This window comes from Xiphophorus maculatus, chromosome 18 (assembly GCF_002775205.1).
Source record: "Xiphophorus maculatus strain JP 163 A chromosome 18, X_maculatus-5.0-male, whole genome shotgun sequence".
NCBI classification, from domain to species: domain Eukaryota; kingdom Metazoa; phylum Chordata; class Actinopteri; order Cyprinodontiformes; family Poeciliidae; genus Xiphophorus; species Xiphophorus maculatus.
In genome coordinates this window covers 10,308,030-10,324,752 of record NC_036460.1, presented here as the reverse complement: position 1 = coordinate 10,324,752, position 16,723 = coordinate 10,308,030, and the positions used below count along the sequence as shown (strand labels likewise).

Sequence of the window (16,723 nt, the reverse complement as noted above, 5' to 3'; positions counted from 1 at the left end):
ACCTGCTCCAGGCTTCAAAAGATTGCTTACATTTAGGTAAGACAACCTGAAATATACAGCCTGAATACCAACAGACTGGTGTGAAAATACAAATGCACACCACACTTTTGAGATTACTGGCTAAACCAAAAGTTCAAAAACCTGCATACATTGATTCCTTCCATTATGCATTATGTTAATTAAAAACGTTGAAAGTTGAGCTTGTAATGTAACAATATGTGAGAATAGATTAAAGGAGTGAGAATTTCTCTGCAAAACATTGAACATAGAAATTCTTCTAGTCAGTAAAGTCTGACAACAATCAGAGAGGCAGTTCTGGCAAGAAACTGTCAAATGTATCATATTTTATTGCCAATGCTCATTTCTGGTGAAGAGTGTACTCAAACATAGATCCATATAGCTTTATCTACTGACTTAGAGGTTTGATAGTTTGATCATAATAGGGGTTTTTTTTGTATTTCTTTGTAATGATGTAATCTGAAAAAAATATAGTCCACAAATTCTGATGATAAATGACAAATTGATGATGAATTAATAAAAGTAACTGACTTCCTTATATCATCTTACAAAATTAACACTGAGTAAGTGAACATACATAGACAACAAATTAAACCTGACCTGAAAATGAAGTTAGAAAGGGGAAGTCTGTGCAATACGTTTGTCAGGGTAATACGTCATTCAGTATGTGACAATTTACAACAAAATAGCTAATAAAACAACTGATCACAACATGTTATGTTGGTAAGTAACAACATAAGACAGTGAGCCCGATTGCTTTTACTGGAAAGTCTGGCAACTATCGTTAAAAACTAGCTGATTTAGTCTATGCTCTGTATCTTTTTTGGCTACAAAAATCCGTGTACTGAATTTGTAGCCTTCTCGGGTAATTACGGTAATCCCGATTGCGCCCTCCAGCAGTCTTTACGGTAATCCTGACAGAGGCTCTGGGTGTCAGCTGATCCTCCTCTGCTGGCGAGCGAGGAGGAAAAATCCTCTGAAGGAAAGCAGTGCTTGCTAGGTAGGTGAAACCATGGCTGCAGAAATTCATTCGAGGCCCCAGACCGCTAGACCAGTCCTCCTGAACAAGATCGAGGGACACTCGGACGCGGTTAACGCGGCCGTTTTAATCCCGAAGGAGGATGGAGTGATCACGGTCAGCGAGGACAGGTGAGTCCGAGGAGTCATGCTAACGAGAGCTAGCGGGCTAGGTCTATTTACTGGTTTTTATTACATTGATATCTTGGTGAAAGGAGGGGACTGAAACAGAGAAGGCAGCATTATTGTCCCTCACTGAAACAGCTTTCGTTTGGGAATTGGATAAAGAGCTGACGCTTATCCTCAGTTTAGCTTTAGCGCTAAATAGCAACCTGTTTGTGTTCGTCGCTTTTAAAACAGTTTGAACAGAGATAGTGACTTGGGAAGCTGGCTGTAAATATAAACTCTCCGAACTATCTTCTGCATCTAGTTTTTATGATTTAAAGAGCTTTGGGTACAAAATAGTTTGCATACAAATGTGTAGTAAAATTATGTTGTGGTAAACTGATAGACATCACATTGCATATTTGCGATGCTAGTTGATAGTCACAACATTTACAGCTCAGTATTGTCAGTGGACTCTGCGTCCTGAACGGAACACTCTCCTGATCAGCACCTGAATGCATCACGGTAACAAAAACGCACCGCTTGGTCTCACTTTGACCCGACCTAAATAATCTTAGCAGGGTAGATCCGTACTTTTTCAGTGGATTAGTCTGAGAAACTGTCGCTCTTTATTACAAACAGTAAAGGAAGCAAACCCCCCCCCCCCCCCTCTCTTCAGCGTCAGTGGAACAAAACTGAAATCATTTCCGTCACACATCAAACCCACTTGATGTAAGAAAAAAGGAGAAGTTGCGGCTCCGCCATGCAGCAGGTTACTTGATGAAATTGGGTTTTGACTGCTGCTGCTTTAGATAAGACAACAACATTACTGACTTTAGTTGTTTTTGTTGTCTTGGAGGAAGGTAGACATTTTCAAAGAAAATAAATATGGATTCCAGCCAAAGTACAGACCTAACACCAACAGAGAATCTATGAGAAGAATGTCTCAGCAAACTGATATACCCAGATATGCTTCAGATAAAGGATGAACTTTTTTTCAGCTGTTGTGGAATGTTTAGCTTTGTTTAGATTACCAAAGATAAACATTCTCAGAAAGACTCGCTGCTGTAATTGCAGTAAAAAGTGGTTCTCTGGGGGTTTCAGTCTTAATTTTTACTATTCTTGCTGTGAATGTTTTGTCTTGGGTCTCAGCAGATTGGTTTAGACTGATCTGTTTCTGCACATTTTGCCTTCAGGACCATCCGAGTGTGGCTGAAAAGGGACAGTGGTCAGTACTGGCCAAGCATCTACCACACAGTCTCCTGTAAGTATGGCCTTCATTTTATTGAGAGAAACAATTAATTAGGCTTATGAATGCATGTGCAAGCAAAACACCACTGCAGCTATTTTCCTCCTCAATGCTCATGTCTGCTTCTTTATCCCCGCAGCGCCTTGCTCTTGCATGTCATACCACCATGACAGCAGACGCATCTTCATTGGTCAGGACAACGGAGCAGTTGTGGTGAGTGAGCTCAAACTCTACTCGACAGTGGAGGACAATGTTGTTTAAATTTAAATCTTTGTTTCAATGTTTATTTGATGTGATGGTTTTTATTCCTTTGTGCTTGTTCTTGTAGGAATTTCTCATCTCTGAAGATTTCAACAAAATGAACCACGTTAAAACATACCCAGGTGAGGACAGAAAAAAATAAGTTAGGCTCAATGTGATTGAAGACAATAAAAAAGATGTCAATGAATGTAATTGAGAAGTTAAACAAAAATGAATCCAGGGTATTTTGTTGTGTGATTACGGTAAACCCTCGTTTTTCGTGGGGGTTGCGTTCCGAAAAGAACCCGTGACGGGCGAAATCCCTGAAGTAGTTACCTTTATTTTTTACAATTATTGTACAGCATAATTAAATACTCTGCATTGAAACCAAAGAACAAAACCTGTTTTCAGGCCCAGGCATTTTTTAAACAAATAGAACGCTTTCTTACAAATAACTACAGCAAAATAATCATTTTAATCATCATTACAAAGTACAGTAGGACAAATTGTGACTCGCGTATTTCACTGTGCCTCTGACTGTGACGCTGCGGCCTGACTCCGCTCTCTAGTGTCTTTTTCTCCTGAAGCCTGTGGTGCAGGTGTGTTTTTTCGGTAGAAGAACATAGTTATCGGTAGTTGTTGTCTCTCTTTTTTTCTTCTGGGCAAAAACATTTACCAAAATTTGCCAAGCTGTATTACGTATATTTAAATACTGTAACGTTATTGGCACACAGGTAGAGAAGAAGCGCGGAGACTGTTTAGCCAATCAGGACGCAGAATACAATGTACTGTGAAAAAAAACTGCACATAAACATCCACGGAGCAGCGAGGCCGTGAAAGGTGAACCGCGTTATAGCGAGGGTTCACTGTATTTGACATATCAGATTAATTTCACCTCTTATGGTGGAGTTTCTCTGGTCAGTTTTTTTGGACCACTATTCCCTCTGGTTTTGCGTGCCGTGCAGCTGGAAAGATTTTTGCTGTAATTTTGAACAGTTGATGCTCAACTATAGCGACGAGGTATTGTTTTTACAACTGACATCAGCTTATTATTAGCATCTCAGAAGCTCCAATAACACTTTAACTACAACTCCAAAAATCAGAGTAGTTGAAAAGGAGGCTTCATGGATGCAGAGAGAGAAGGAGGAGGTTAAATCCCGAACACCAACTTCTCTCAGCTTTGTAACCAAACGGCCAGACGGAGATTTAAAGAGGAGCGGCAAAAGCAAATGAGGTGGATTAGAATGGTTTCATTCAGAAATATCATTTATGCTGCCTGAATATTGAGCTGTTTGCATGTCATGGCAGTAATGGGACCGTCATACAGCAACTCTGACTATTTGAAGATACTTAGATGATGCGAGTTACAACCACATTTATTTTTGCCTTTGGGATAAATAAAGTATTTTTGAATTTTTATTTAAAGCCTTGGCAAAAATCAGATTTTAGAAAGACACGCATGTCATTGAGAACTCTTACAAGCAACAAATAAATGAATATTTTACTGCAGTAGCATAAAATACGCAAAATTCCTCCTTTAATTTGAAAACATTTATCCAGTAAGCCTAAGAGTTTAAGTTGTGTAAGTTTTAAGATTCTCACTGACACAAGAGTGGTGGATGATTCTCATTTAGTTTCCACACAATGACTGTTTTTTTGAGATTGGAAATAGATCAAACTAATTGAATTAGTTTTTCTCAGAAGGCTGGAAAACATGTAGAAGGGATGTTCAGGGTTGGCTTTGTTGTGTGAAGCGGTTTAATCTTTTGTCCTAAAAGTGTCATTTTAAAGTTCTCCAAACATATTTTCTCTGCCTGACAGAAATGGCTCTTTCCACCCTGAAGGTGTTCTCTTACTCTTTGCATGATGGGTAAATGGGTTGACGTTATTGACAGCTTTTAACTTATTGAAATCTCTAAGTAAAATTCCAATAATACCACATAATTTAATGTAAAAGTGCTGCTTCCTGTTGGCATTTGGAGAATCTACATTACCCTATCTGGGAAGAAATTATAAACCAACCACTTTTTTGTCATTTATTCCAGTTTCTTCTCAAGATCATTGCTCCTGTGATCCGATTTATTTAGAAATCCCAGTTTGAAGGTCAGTCTGTTCTTTGGAGAGTAAATGTCTCTCCACTTGTCACAACTTCCGACAAGTCCAAGCAGCAAAATCCGCATGACTCACAGTGAGATTAGATAAGATGCGGGATGTGACCATGCCTACTGATATTTGAACACACATCTGGTGACTTTGTATTGACAAGCTGTCATTTTAATTCAGTGGAGAAAAAAAGAGGCTCTTTTAGATCCACCAACAGATTTTAGACTAAAATTAGACAAGTTTGGAGATTAAATGTCCTGCCTATGTGTCTTTGCTGAATATCTGGACAAACACTTCAAAAAATAACTCATGTAGGTAATAGAAGCAACAACTCAGCCTCTAGATATAACAACTAATTATTAATCTAGGAAAGTTTGAGGAAGTAGAGACAACTCCCTTCTTTGCTTTGCTGATGAAGTGTAATAGTGTGTTTAAAAATAAACAGCATGTTACACTTTATGTTCCTTGTGGTAATCACTGTTAAAAATGTGATATTAGCTCCCACTAGGTCACAAAAAGTTCATATTTGCAGAGTTTTGGTTTGAAAACAAAGCTTTCGATATTTACTGCAAACTGTTCTGAAGTTTTCACCTCTGGATAAATCCAGATTTCCAAGCACTGGGCACACATTAGTCATGAAACCTCAACTTAAGTTGGTACATCTGTATTTAATTTGCTTGAATGATTAAAGTGCTTAATCATAATTTCTAAGATGATACATTTAGAGTCTACTGGGTTCACTTGCTTGTTTATTAGAATTTATGTAGGTCTCAATTTTAAACATCCATGATTTTGAACATGAATTGTATTCCTATAAAGCGCTGAAATGCTCCTCGTATACTAGAAATAATATGAAATAGTTGGATGAGGTTTATTTAATCGTTTTGTGAAACTTTACTTTTTCTACAATAAACTAAGCATGCAGAGTTGTAATAAAAGTAAACTTTTGTAGTAACAGCTTTTGTAAATTTCTTGGTTTTAAAAAGATGTAAAAAAAAAATGTAGTTGTGTCTTTTCCATTATCTGAGACTAGAAAACAAACATTATAGTCTATTATCAGCAACAAGAACAGAATATGGGCCACTCTTTCTTAACCGTTTTTGAAGAATTGGCACAGCAAAGTTTGCTGTATAGCAAAAGTATCTGTTTTACGTGGTGATTGTAAGTCCTGTCCAATAAATCTTTAACTTTTTGCAAAGACAAGAGCTAATGTAGCTAGAGGGCCATCTTACTTAAATTTAGTTGGAAAATCTGGTTGCGCAATATACATTTGGGTGTGTTCTAATAAATGTTCTACATTATTACCTGACTTTGGTATTGGCCAATATGTAAGTCTGACAAACTGGGTTCAACTTGAAGGGAATCCAAAGATCGAGAACAATGAACATACCAAATAGCCAGGAGACAGGAGCATAGCAACACGATACAGACTGCTACAGGAGATTTTTCTGCACATAACCTTTAGCATCTACTACAACTCTTTGAAGAAATTTATGTAATACTAGTTATAACATTTATTTTCCTTCGGGGTTTTATAAAGTATTTTTTGAATTGAATTGAAATCTAATGTCATTTGCCTGTTTAGTACTTATGCGTTGGTGTTCGTTCTTATCCTGTAGCCCACCAGAACCGTGTGTCGGGTATGGTATTCTCCCTGGAGAGCGAGTGGGTGGTGAGCACAGGCCATGACAAGAGCGTCAGCTGGATGTGCACCCAGAGCGGCAGCATGTTGGGGAGACACTACTTCACCTCCTGGGCCTCCTGCCTCCAGTATCCTTCCGTCACACGCTCTCTGTTTGATGTGTAAGTCGTATTAAAACGTAGCGCTCGTTCAGACCCTGACTCCTCGCTCAGATACGATTACGAGACGCAGCACGCCTTCATCGGTGATTACTCCGGACAGATCACTTTGCTGAAATTGGAGAAGCAGACGTACTCAACCATCACGACTCTGAAGGGCCACGAAGGTAAAGAGACAGGTTTATTAAAGGTGAATCATTGGGCATTGAAACAGCTGCTCCCGTAGTCGTAATAGTGATCATTTTTTTTAATACATTAAAAAATAATAATACAAATCAGCTTTTAGCTGCTTCTGTAGATTTCAAATTAATGTCAAATGATGGAAATGTAATTGTTTTCAAATATTCAAAGATTGAAAGACATGTTCATAGCCTTGATGTTACAGCTTTGATGAGAAAATGTTTATTTCAGTGGTTAAAGACTTTAGAGTTTACTTAGAGTTGTAAAAAAAAGACTTGTGAACATCTCTCGGTACTGCCACATTGCACAAAGGTATGCAGGGTGTGGGAGGACTAATGAAAAGCAAAAAATAAATAAATCTTTTAACTGCTTCAACTTCACCTCAGGTCAGTAGTTTGAAGGTTAAAAACTTAAAGACCTGGCTGTTTTTCACAGTGGACAGAGCAGACAAAGCAGCGAAATGGCCTGACCTCAGCTCCATTTCAAAGCTCTATGCTTTATAGCTGGTAATGTTCCAGTTCAATTGAACTCTTCTGACATAAAGACTGGGCAAATATCCAGCCACAGTTTTCTCAGAACCTGGGTTAAGACTGAAAGAAATCAGTGATTTAAAACTGCAGAACATATATAATCATCCCAGAGTTCCAAAAAATTACCAATCATCTGAAATTATTTACATGTAGGCCTCTTATTGTTATTTACAACTTTATAATACACTTATATGTGTTTGTAATGCATCAAAGTAAAGGTGCAGTTTATTCTCAGATGGACAATCTTAAATCCTTTTTAATATATATATTTTAAAAAAACATGTTTCATAAGTTTTTTTCCCTGTTTTAATCCATACAAAAATTGGTTCCTAAAAAAACTAAAGGGGCTGAAATACAGTAATAGTCAGTAGTTTTCAAAAACCTCAAGGGCAACTTAGGAAAACTCAGATCAGCTCATAAAATTTGGCTTCTGTAGAAATATTGAACTGTAATTGAATGATTCTATTTAAGAATTGCAAGATTTTTTTTAAAAAATGGAAGCTGGAAAGTCTCATATTTCGAAATGAACTGTGTAGCAAACCCTGAATTATTTATTTAAAGTTACTGTGGTCCATAGCATAGAGCTTTTGTTGTTTTTTTGCCTCTCATTGTGACTTGAATCAAGGAAAATGCTGAACAATGGGCCATTCCTCCTGAGGTTATTTAAAGACTAAACTGAGCTGCTTGGAAAGATTAAGGAAGTGAGACACAGATTCAATAATCCAACTAATGCAGTTGGATTAATGAATCTATTTGTTTTATTAAATATAAAAAAGGCAAATTTAATAATCCAGCTGCAGTGTGTATCCATGATCAGGAACAAAAAGCAACAAGCTGGTGGGGATGAGGTGTAAAAGCTGGAAAAGCCACAGCAAAAGGAAAGAAAGACAAATCTATTCCACTCACCCAACTTTGACAAAACCTTTGCAATCTTTATTTTGGAATGGAGTCTGCATACATTATGTTGGACATTAAACTGAGTTGCCAAATCTTAATGGAGAACAAGAAGCACCCCCACCCACTCAAGTACAGATTCCTTTTTGGACGAGAATGATGGAAAATACCATCAGACATGCTCCTCTGCAAACTCCCACAGCAGCTTGTTTTCAGCTTCGATCTGGCAACCGTGCCGTTCTCATGCTCATCAAGGCGCTCAGTGACCATCTCAGCTCTTCAGATGGCGACTGTTGTCACTGTGAAAAATTGTCCCTCATCCATATAAATGGGCATAATAAAGAACAAACGCATGACTCAGATGAGATTTTGTTCTGGGTTCTTGTGACAAATGGGAATAAATGGGCGACCAGGATGCTTCACTGTGTGAAACCGACACTTCCAAGAGTTCTGCTCCAGGCTTGGATCAAACATGAGCTTGTTAAAAAGCAAGTGGAGGCCTGACTCATGTGACCAGATGAAAGTCTAATATTGTCAGAAAGCTGATTCTTATCACAGCCATATTGCCCACTCTTCAGTCAGATGGACTCTCATGTTGCCATGTGCTCCGATGACACAAAATTATCCCAGCGTTAAACCTCCGTCTCTCCTTCTGATCCAAACATGTGCTTTGATGTCTCTGACAATGCATGCTAATTGGACAGCTGCTGAATTATTTTAATGAGCCGATTTCAGAGCTCAAGCTGTACACACACTCTGCAACAAATATTTAGTAGGAATTATGAGGCTGGCAAAATATATAGAAAGATTAGACCTGATGTCTCTTGTCTGAAACTCTCCCTGAAACTTTAGGTTTTTTTTTTAAATTTGTTTCATGGTGGTCCATTTCTGTATTAGTTAAAATTAGTCATGTTGACTCATTAAATGTTAAATGTCGATTATGCAGTCCCTCCAGGAAGTTGCGATCACAACTATTAATGCAAATGCAGTCATCATTTGCAAACTTTGTGAGGACTTGCAATCTTCAGAAGTCATCACAACTTTACAGCAAATCTGGCCAACCACCTTAATGTTTCTATATTATCTGCTTTTCTTGCCAATCAAAATGCTCTTTTTGCCAGGACTTTGTAAGGATTTGCTTATACTGTGCACACAATCATGGGCGTAGCTGACACAGTTTCTGTATCTTTTCATGTAGATAATACTACCCAAATAATGATTAGTTAATCCACGTCAGTGTATCATATTAAGCTTGGTAACAAGAATATTAATGTTGCTGTTACCTACTTTTTGTTCCTTGCTATTTAGTTAATGCCAGGGTTAAACCCAATCCTCTTTAATTTCTGTGGAGAAGTTGTACCCACTGCTACTTTCCTCATATTTAAAATAAATCTTTATTGTCACAATAGAAAGAACAGAGTCAGGGAGGAGACAGTAGGCCAGCAGCAGGATGATAATGCAGGGCCTTCTCAGGTAAGGAGGGATTAGAACTTGATGAGAAAAGGGGAAGGAAAAGTGCAGCAATTTCAACTGTTATGCAAGACCAGGTTTTGGCAAAATAAAGCTTAAAAAGTTTGCAACTTTGACCGCAACTGTTTTTTTTTTTAAATGGTGCTGCAAAATCAATAATTTTAGGTTGCAGCAATCACAATAAAAACATCCTGGAGGGACTGATTATGGACTGAAAATATAAAACAACTGGTCAGACTGCCAAAAAAACCTCGAAGATGTTTGTACTGCTTTCTTGTTTTATTGTGTACAGCTGACAACTTACTTCAACTCCCCTCATATTAAGCAATTTCCCCAGCTTTACCTAACTCCAAAACAAACATTACCCAAGGCACTATGCAGTGATGCTTTGAAAAGGAGCTGGATCACAGGATCCTTTCTGCCATGCAAATCAGACCACCAGCCACAGCCACAGGCTGCTTCTCATTATATGACTGCTGCAAGAGTTAAAGAGTCTTGATCATCTCTGATGAACTATTTATGAATGGGCAGATTTTGGTTTGCAGCAGTGATCGTTTTCTGTGATTTTTAATTTTGGGGGTCTCCAACCCGCAGCTCCAGAGCCACAAGTGGCTCTTTGGACCTTCCACAATTGCTTTGACTAAAAATAATTAAGAACCAACTAATGTTGTTAAATATAGCAATTGAAGCAATTGAATATTTTTGCAGTTTTTCATCTTTTTCATGATATAATTGCAAAGTACCAGTAATATATAACTAGGTCAGTTTTGTAATCTTGTCATAATGTTGGCATCTATTGTGCTTTTATCACAGCTTTTTTATTTTTAAACTTGATAATAGAAATGAAATAATAGTTCTTTAAAAATAACAAATGTCCTACACTAGATCCATACATTCATTGTCTGCTGGCAATAAATATAACAAAAATTCATCAGAAATTATGAGCTGCCTGTTTTCGTGTAACATTTGTAGCACTAAACTTTTTTTTTTTTGACTGGACTGCGAGCAAAAATGCTCCGATTTGTAAAGCTTGCGCTCCTTTGCTTTGATAGCAGCTGCTTGCAGTTCTCCCAGTAAACACTGGGTGGTGCCAGCGGGTCAGATCATAAATCTTTTCCTGAATAAGCTTCTGGAAACCAGTTGAAGCCATCTAACATCAGATGTTAACGTTTTGCAGGTAGTATAGGATCTTTGTGGTGGGACCCTGTCCAGCGGCTGCTTTTTTCAGGGGCCTCAGACCACAGCATCATCATGTGGGACATCGGGGGCCGCAAGGGACGGACTCTTCTCCTGCAGGGACATCAGTAAGTTCCTCTGTAGTCTACACAATTTCATTACGACTGAATCTTCTTTGGATCTGCAAAGGGTGGCCATAGAAATGCTGGTCTGTGATCAAGATTGTAAAAAAAAAGAATAAATCACCTTTACTTCTCTGATTTTATAATTTCTTTGATCAGGTTTTATGATTACAGAGTCTGTGACACTAATATCCGAAGCGTCTTCTTCAAAGGCGAATCCCCTTGGAGTCGGTTACTGTTGTCTCCAGGCACTAACTTATTTTTGTTTTTACATCTCAGTCTTCATAAATATTTCATCACCTCCCTGCCTGCCTGTCTGTTACAGACATTATCAAACAAAGCCTGTCAGCACTGATGAACACCGAGGAAAAGGCCATGGTGAATTCTGACATTCTGTAGCAGGATTTGCAGATAGTTTGGTCAAAGATAAAAGTTAGATGAGTAATTTCTGCAGAAATATGTTTTATCTGTAATTGAATTTAATTGGTTTAGATGTTTGTCCTTTTTCTGCCATTTCATTCATGACATTGCATTCTGAAATGTTGCCACTAGATGTCAGTAAATTCTTCCCTTGGAAAGGAAATAAACAAGGCTATTTTTAACCGTTGAGTTGATTTGCATAATGTGCCATTTTAAGGTTTCATAAAGCATGTATGTTTCAGGTTTTGTGTGAAATGAGCAGTAATCCATTGATCACACTGATTGTCAACAATCAGCCTGTAGGGATATTGGATGTGTCTATGTTTTTACATGCTCATAATTTAAGATGACTCATCCATCAAGGTGGGGGATATGAGAATGTTTGTTTCTTTGCAAACCTACAAACAACAATTTTCTTGGGATTTTATGAAATTGACTAACACAAAGTAGTTGAATACAGAAATAGAAGGAGAATGACTTTGCTTTCGACATTTGCATACCGTTATTTTCAGTTCTTGAAAATGAGTGAATACTTTATAAAGCCACCTTTTTATCCTTAAAGAGCAGTTATGTTAAAAATGGACATCACACTTCTCTGATTTATTTATTTTACTTTTGCAGCTATGTATGCCTTACCTTCCACTGCTTTGTGTTGGCCTTTCACATAACATCCCATCAAAACACATATGAAGTTTGTGTCAGACAAAATCTGACTATATATTTTCGCGAGCCACTGTACGCCTACTTTAAAACCTTAAAATTCTGTGAATTAGCGGTAGAAAATAACCCAAGCCTCCGTCTCCCTCAGTGAGCGTGTGCAGGCGCTGCGTTATCTCCAGTTCACAAGGCAGCTGCTGTCGTGCTCAGCCGATGGAGGCATTGCAGTGTGGAACATGGACACACAGAGAGAGGAGGTTTGCATCACTGTTGCAGCACTGACAATTATCTTTTTCATGGTTTGAGGAAATGTTTCTTTTATTTTCCTTTTATGTTCTTATGGTTAGTTTTTTGTGTTTAATGCTTAGACTTATTGCGCATGTGTCTGTGCAGGCACCTCAGTGGTTAGACAGTGACTCCTGTCAGAAGTGTGAGCAGCCTTTCTTCTGGAACATCAAGCAGATGTGGGACACAAAGACCTTGGGACTTAGACAGGTACCAACCACAGTGTCTCACAGGGGACAGGAGGCTCCAGTCACAGTCATAAATCCTGTGACTGGAGGATTTATGACCTCCAGTGTGTTTGTTGTGTGCAGCATCACTGCAGGAAGTGCGGGAAGGCTGTGTGTGGGAAATGCAGCTCTAAACGCTCCACCTTCCCGATCATGGGCTTTGAGTTCCCGGTGCGAGTGTGCGACGCCTGCTTCGATACCATCAAAGAAGAAGAGTAAGCGTAGGCTTTCTCTAAATGTGTTTGTGTTATCATTCTGTGCGGCCGCGATTAAAAACGCTGTCATCGTGTGTGTGTGTGTTTGTGTGTGCAGCCGAACACCGTTGGCCACGTTCCACGAGGGGAAACACAACATCGCCCACATGGACATGGACCCATCCAGAGGCCTGATGGTCACTTGTGGAAGCGACCGCATTGTTAAGGTCAACAACAGAGCTTTGATACCAGATGATTCATGCGTGTGCTGGCTCTGTTTGGAACAGAGCGCCTTTGAGCCGATACTGAAGCTAAAACTAAACTCAACTCTAGCTTTAGAAATTTAGATGTAGTAATGAAAAATCAAGAGTTTACACATTTTAGAATTAAGTAATCTCTGGACCGAGATGGAAATTATACTAAATTATGAACTCACCTTCTTAAAGGTGCAGTATGTAACTTTTATAAAGAAATGTTTTATATATATTTGTTAAAACTGTCACTATGTCGTCACATTTTAATAAGAGACAGAGCATCTGTGAAAAGACTGAGCTCCTCCATCTCCTCCCTGAGCTACTTGCACAGAATCAGGTCAAAAACAACCAATCAGACCCAGAAGGAGTATCTTAGCGCTGTCAGTTATCCTCATGTATGCGTTACTCAAGGTGCTAATGGAGGAGAAACAACTTGCCTTTAAAATGTAGCCAAAGTTCTATTTGCATCACTTTTACATTTAAAAAATGTTGAACTATTTATTATTGCAGAAAATTGTCCTTCTACATCTGAGCCTGGGGATTTAGGCACCCATTATTAAACTTGTAATGAAAATATTTAGGTTAGCTGAGCTTTAATTTACCTGCAAACGCTCCCAAGAAATAAAACTAGACTCAATAATTACTTTTCCACTTCCAAACCAATGTGGACTGTATCTATAAAATGATAATAATTCTGCACATCTTGATACAAGTTGTCGATTTCTTTAGGCCACACCCTCCCTCATTACACAAACACACATCACCTGCTACATTTAAATCCATCAACTATTCAAGTTTATCCAGCTTGGAGTTGAAAAATATGCCTAACAGTGATAATCAGGCCAAAAGGCTCAGTTGCTGAATAATTGTGCACACAGTGTAGTTTTGTTATCTCTGCATCACACTCATGGTTTTTCTGTTTAATTGGGATTATTGTCTAAGTAATGAATCCGATCAATGATCATGTCTCGCTTTATGCTTTCCTGACACTAATGATGTCCATCTCCACAGATCTGGGACATGACACAAGTGGTTGGCAGTAGCTTAGCAACAGGTTTTTCCCCTCGCTGATTGGCCCAGCCCTCTACATGGTACCCTCGCCTGGCTCGAGTCCTCCTCCACTCTCTCAGTGTCATGGAAACCCCTCTGTACAGCCCACCTCGCCTTCGCGCCTGGGGTCCGCCGCTCCAGCCAGGCCTTCTCTGGGTGAACGTGTGTGATCCCCTCCACATCTCTTCGTCTTCTTGTAACATATTTTGCTACCTGTCAGTCTGACTGATTTAGACTGTTGCTCTGATCTCAAACTGAACCCTAAGCACAATGAAAGATGTATATGTGTGTGTGCGTGCATGTGTGTTCTGTTTTCTCCTGGGGGAGGAACGGTATTGCTATTAGTGTTTACACTGAATATATCCGATGCTTTTTTTTTTTTTTGATAAAAGTCCTTTTTTTTATGATTGCACCGTAAAGCTAGTGTTCACCATTGCTGACCTGCCATAGCTGTAAATATGAACTCCCGCTACCTGCTTAATCCCAGGCTACTTTAAAGAAATATTCACCTGTAAATTCTTCTCCTTTCTGCGTGTAGTGGATGCTTAAAATGTTTTCTGATTTCTTTTTCACTAGCTGGCCTTAAGTCACTATCTCAGGAGCTTTTCCCATCAGTAAATCGTCACCGGTTGGGCTTGGATGATGTCAGTCGTAATGGTTCCTAAACTTTAATCTGAAGAAAGTTACTAAAATGGCCTCCTGATGGGGTAAGGGTCGTCTGTGATGTAGTTGTCAGATGTTTGCTAGACAGCAGCTAACCCAGCCTCCACCATTTGGGAGGTGATGATTGGTTTCTGTAGTAACCAGCGAAGTCAGCAGCAGCATCGGGTTGCAGGTCTGCGCTCAAGCTTGTGGGATTATCTTCAGAGATCATGATTTTTCAGTTTAGGATGTTAAAGTGTAAATTTTCTCACAGGTGGAGGTGAATTAGACAAATGGCACACTGAGGTTCTGGATGAGTAGGCCAGACTAAATGTAGCCCCAGGTGCTGGGATGTTGACTTGTTCCTGGTCACATCTGGATTCTTGTAAAGGCCTTAAAAATAAAGAAGACCCACTAAAAGCCTTCTGAGCAGTTCTTCAGCACGTACAACTGTTCATTTTCACCATCCCTCCTCAGTTGTTCCCTCCTCACACACATTTGTGCATCAGAGATGTCTCTTTGCACTGAATTGCACAAGTAAATCTTTGTCTTTATTCCCCCCATTTGTACGTTTGGATGCAGGAGTGCAACTTTCCTGTGAATAACAGCTGGAATCATCTAATTCTAGACTAAAGCTTGCCTTATTTGTAAGTGGAAGACGATCAGAAACATTCTGCTGGAGTGGACTCATATTCCAGTTTTTGGAATCATTAGTGTATATTTATATTTGCAGTAAAATATAATATGTGCAACCTCTGTAGGTTTTGTTTTCTGTGCCCATAAGACATCTTGATTCCCGTGTAACACGTTAAAACCAGTTCCTCCCTCACTTCCAAAGCGCATCATGCAGACTTGGTGTAAAGATGAGCCACGTTATCAAATCCTGTCAGCCGTTTCATGTGAACATGGATGGGATGGTTTTGTTAATAAAGTGACAGCAGAAACTTGATCAGTGAATGCTTAGGTGTTTCATGTTGTTATGGTTGAGTTATCCTGACACTCCAGTGTTTTTTTTCTGTTTGATTTGTACTTTTATTTTTGTTTTTAAAATGTTAACAAACTAGCAGATCATATGTATGTTTTTCATCCCATTGGTGGATATTGGGTTTCAAGGATGAGACATGTCTTAAAACTAATTTGCATGATGTATTTATTATTGTAGCCACTGTTTGTAGTAAGGTGGCAGGTTTTTCTTCTTCGAACATACTAATGGACAAGTTTTTCCTCAAAGCTAAAGTAGGTAGTATCTTATCTATTGGCTTCTTCATTTAATGTAAATCCAAAGCAGATGGTCCCGGTTAAAGCTAATGGTTTGTTCAAGAGTTCATGACATCAAACATCTTGAAATACTCAGATCTCAAAAACACCAGTTTTGTTTTTGTGAAGGCTATATGCTGAACCTTTTTAAACCTTCATAATATTTGCTTTGGGAGTTATTCATACAGAAACCGATGATCGGATCATCATTAAAAGGTTCATGGAGGTAGAAACCCCAATGATGTTCCTGTTTGAAACGTATTCAGACAAGTAGTTGCAGTGTATCTGACCAGAGTCAGTGACAGATAAAATAAAATTCTAGCTATATGTTATATATTCTTATATAGAAGTGAACTTATGTAAACATGACATTCAGGAAATTGGAGATGTTTTGAGATGGTAGAAGTCTGGTCTTTGTTCCTCTCTGACTAGTCATTAGCTTCAGCCTCTGAGAGCAATTAATCTGGATTAAGATTAAATGAGTGTGGCAAGAGAGTTGCACACTGCAGGTAAGATATTATTTATTAATAACCTTTCAACAAGACCTCACTTCAAAGTCCTTCAGCTCCCCTTCAAAGGACACTGAAGACTTTCACCTGTTGAACCCTTTTATCTGTCTGCCACATGCTGAAGGGGAATTGCATTATTTTCATCAAAGCTTTTCATAAAAACAGCACTGTGCTACTCCCCAAAAAAAAAAAAAAAAAAAATATATATATATATATATATATATACAGTATATATACTGCGTATATATATATATATAGACACAGACACCCACAGAACAGTCAGTGGAGTTTATAAATGGTGAACCTGTGGCTGTGAAGTTAAAA

At 38.6% G+C, this 16,723-nt stretch overlaps 1 protein-coding gene across 1 annotated transcript; it reads left to right on the top strand.

Annotated features, from left to right (window-relative positions):
- The first annotated feature begins 949 nt into the window (after positions 1-949).
- On the top strand, positions 950-16,620 carry wdfy1 (WD repeat and FYVE domain containing 1). Its single transcript, XM_005805873.2, has 12 exons — positions 950-1,167; positions 2,337-2,404; positions 2,529-2,602; positions 2,718-2,772; positions 6,352-6,502; positions 6,587-6,699; positions 10,784-10,910; positions 12,133-12,238; positions 12,375-12,476; positions 12,578-12,708; positions 12,806-12,914; positions 13,953-16,620. The coding sequence occupies exons 1-12, from the start codon at positions 1,031-1,033 to the stop codon at positions 14,010-14,012; spliced, it is 1,233 nt and encodes a 410-aa protein (XP_005805930.1). The 5' UTR covers positions 950-1,030; the 3' UTR covers positions 14,013-16,620.
- Positions 16,621-16,723: the final 103 nt, after the last annotated feature.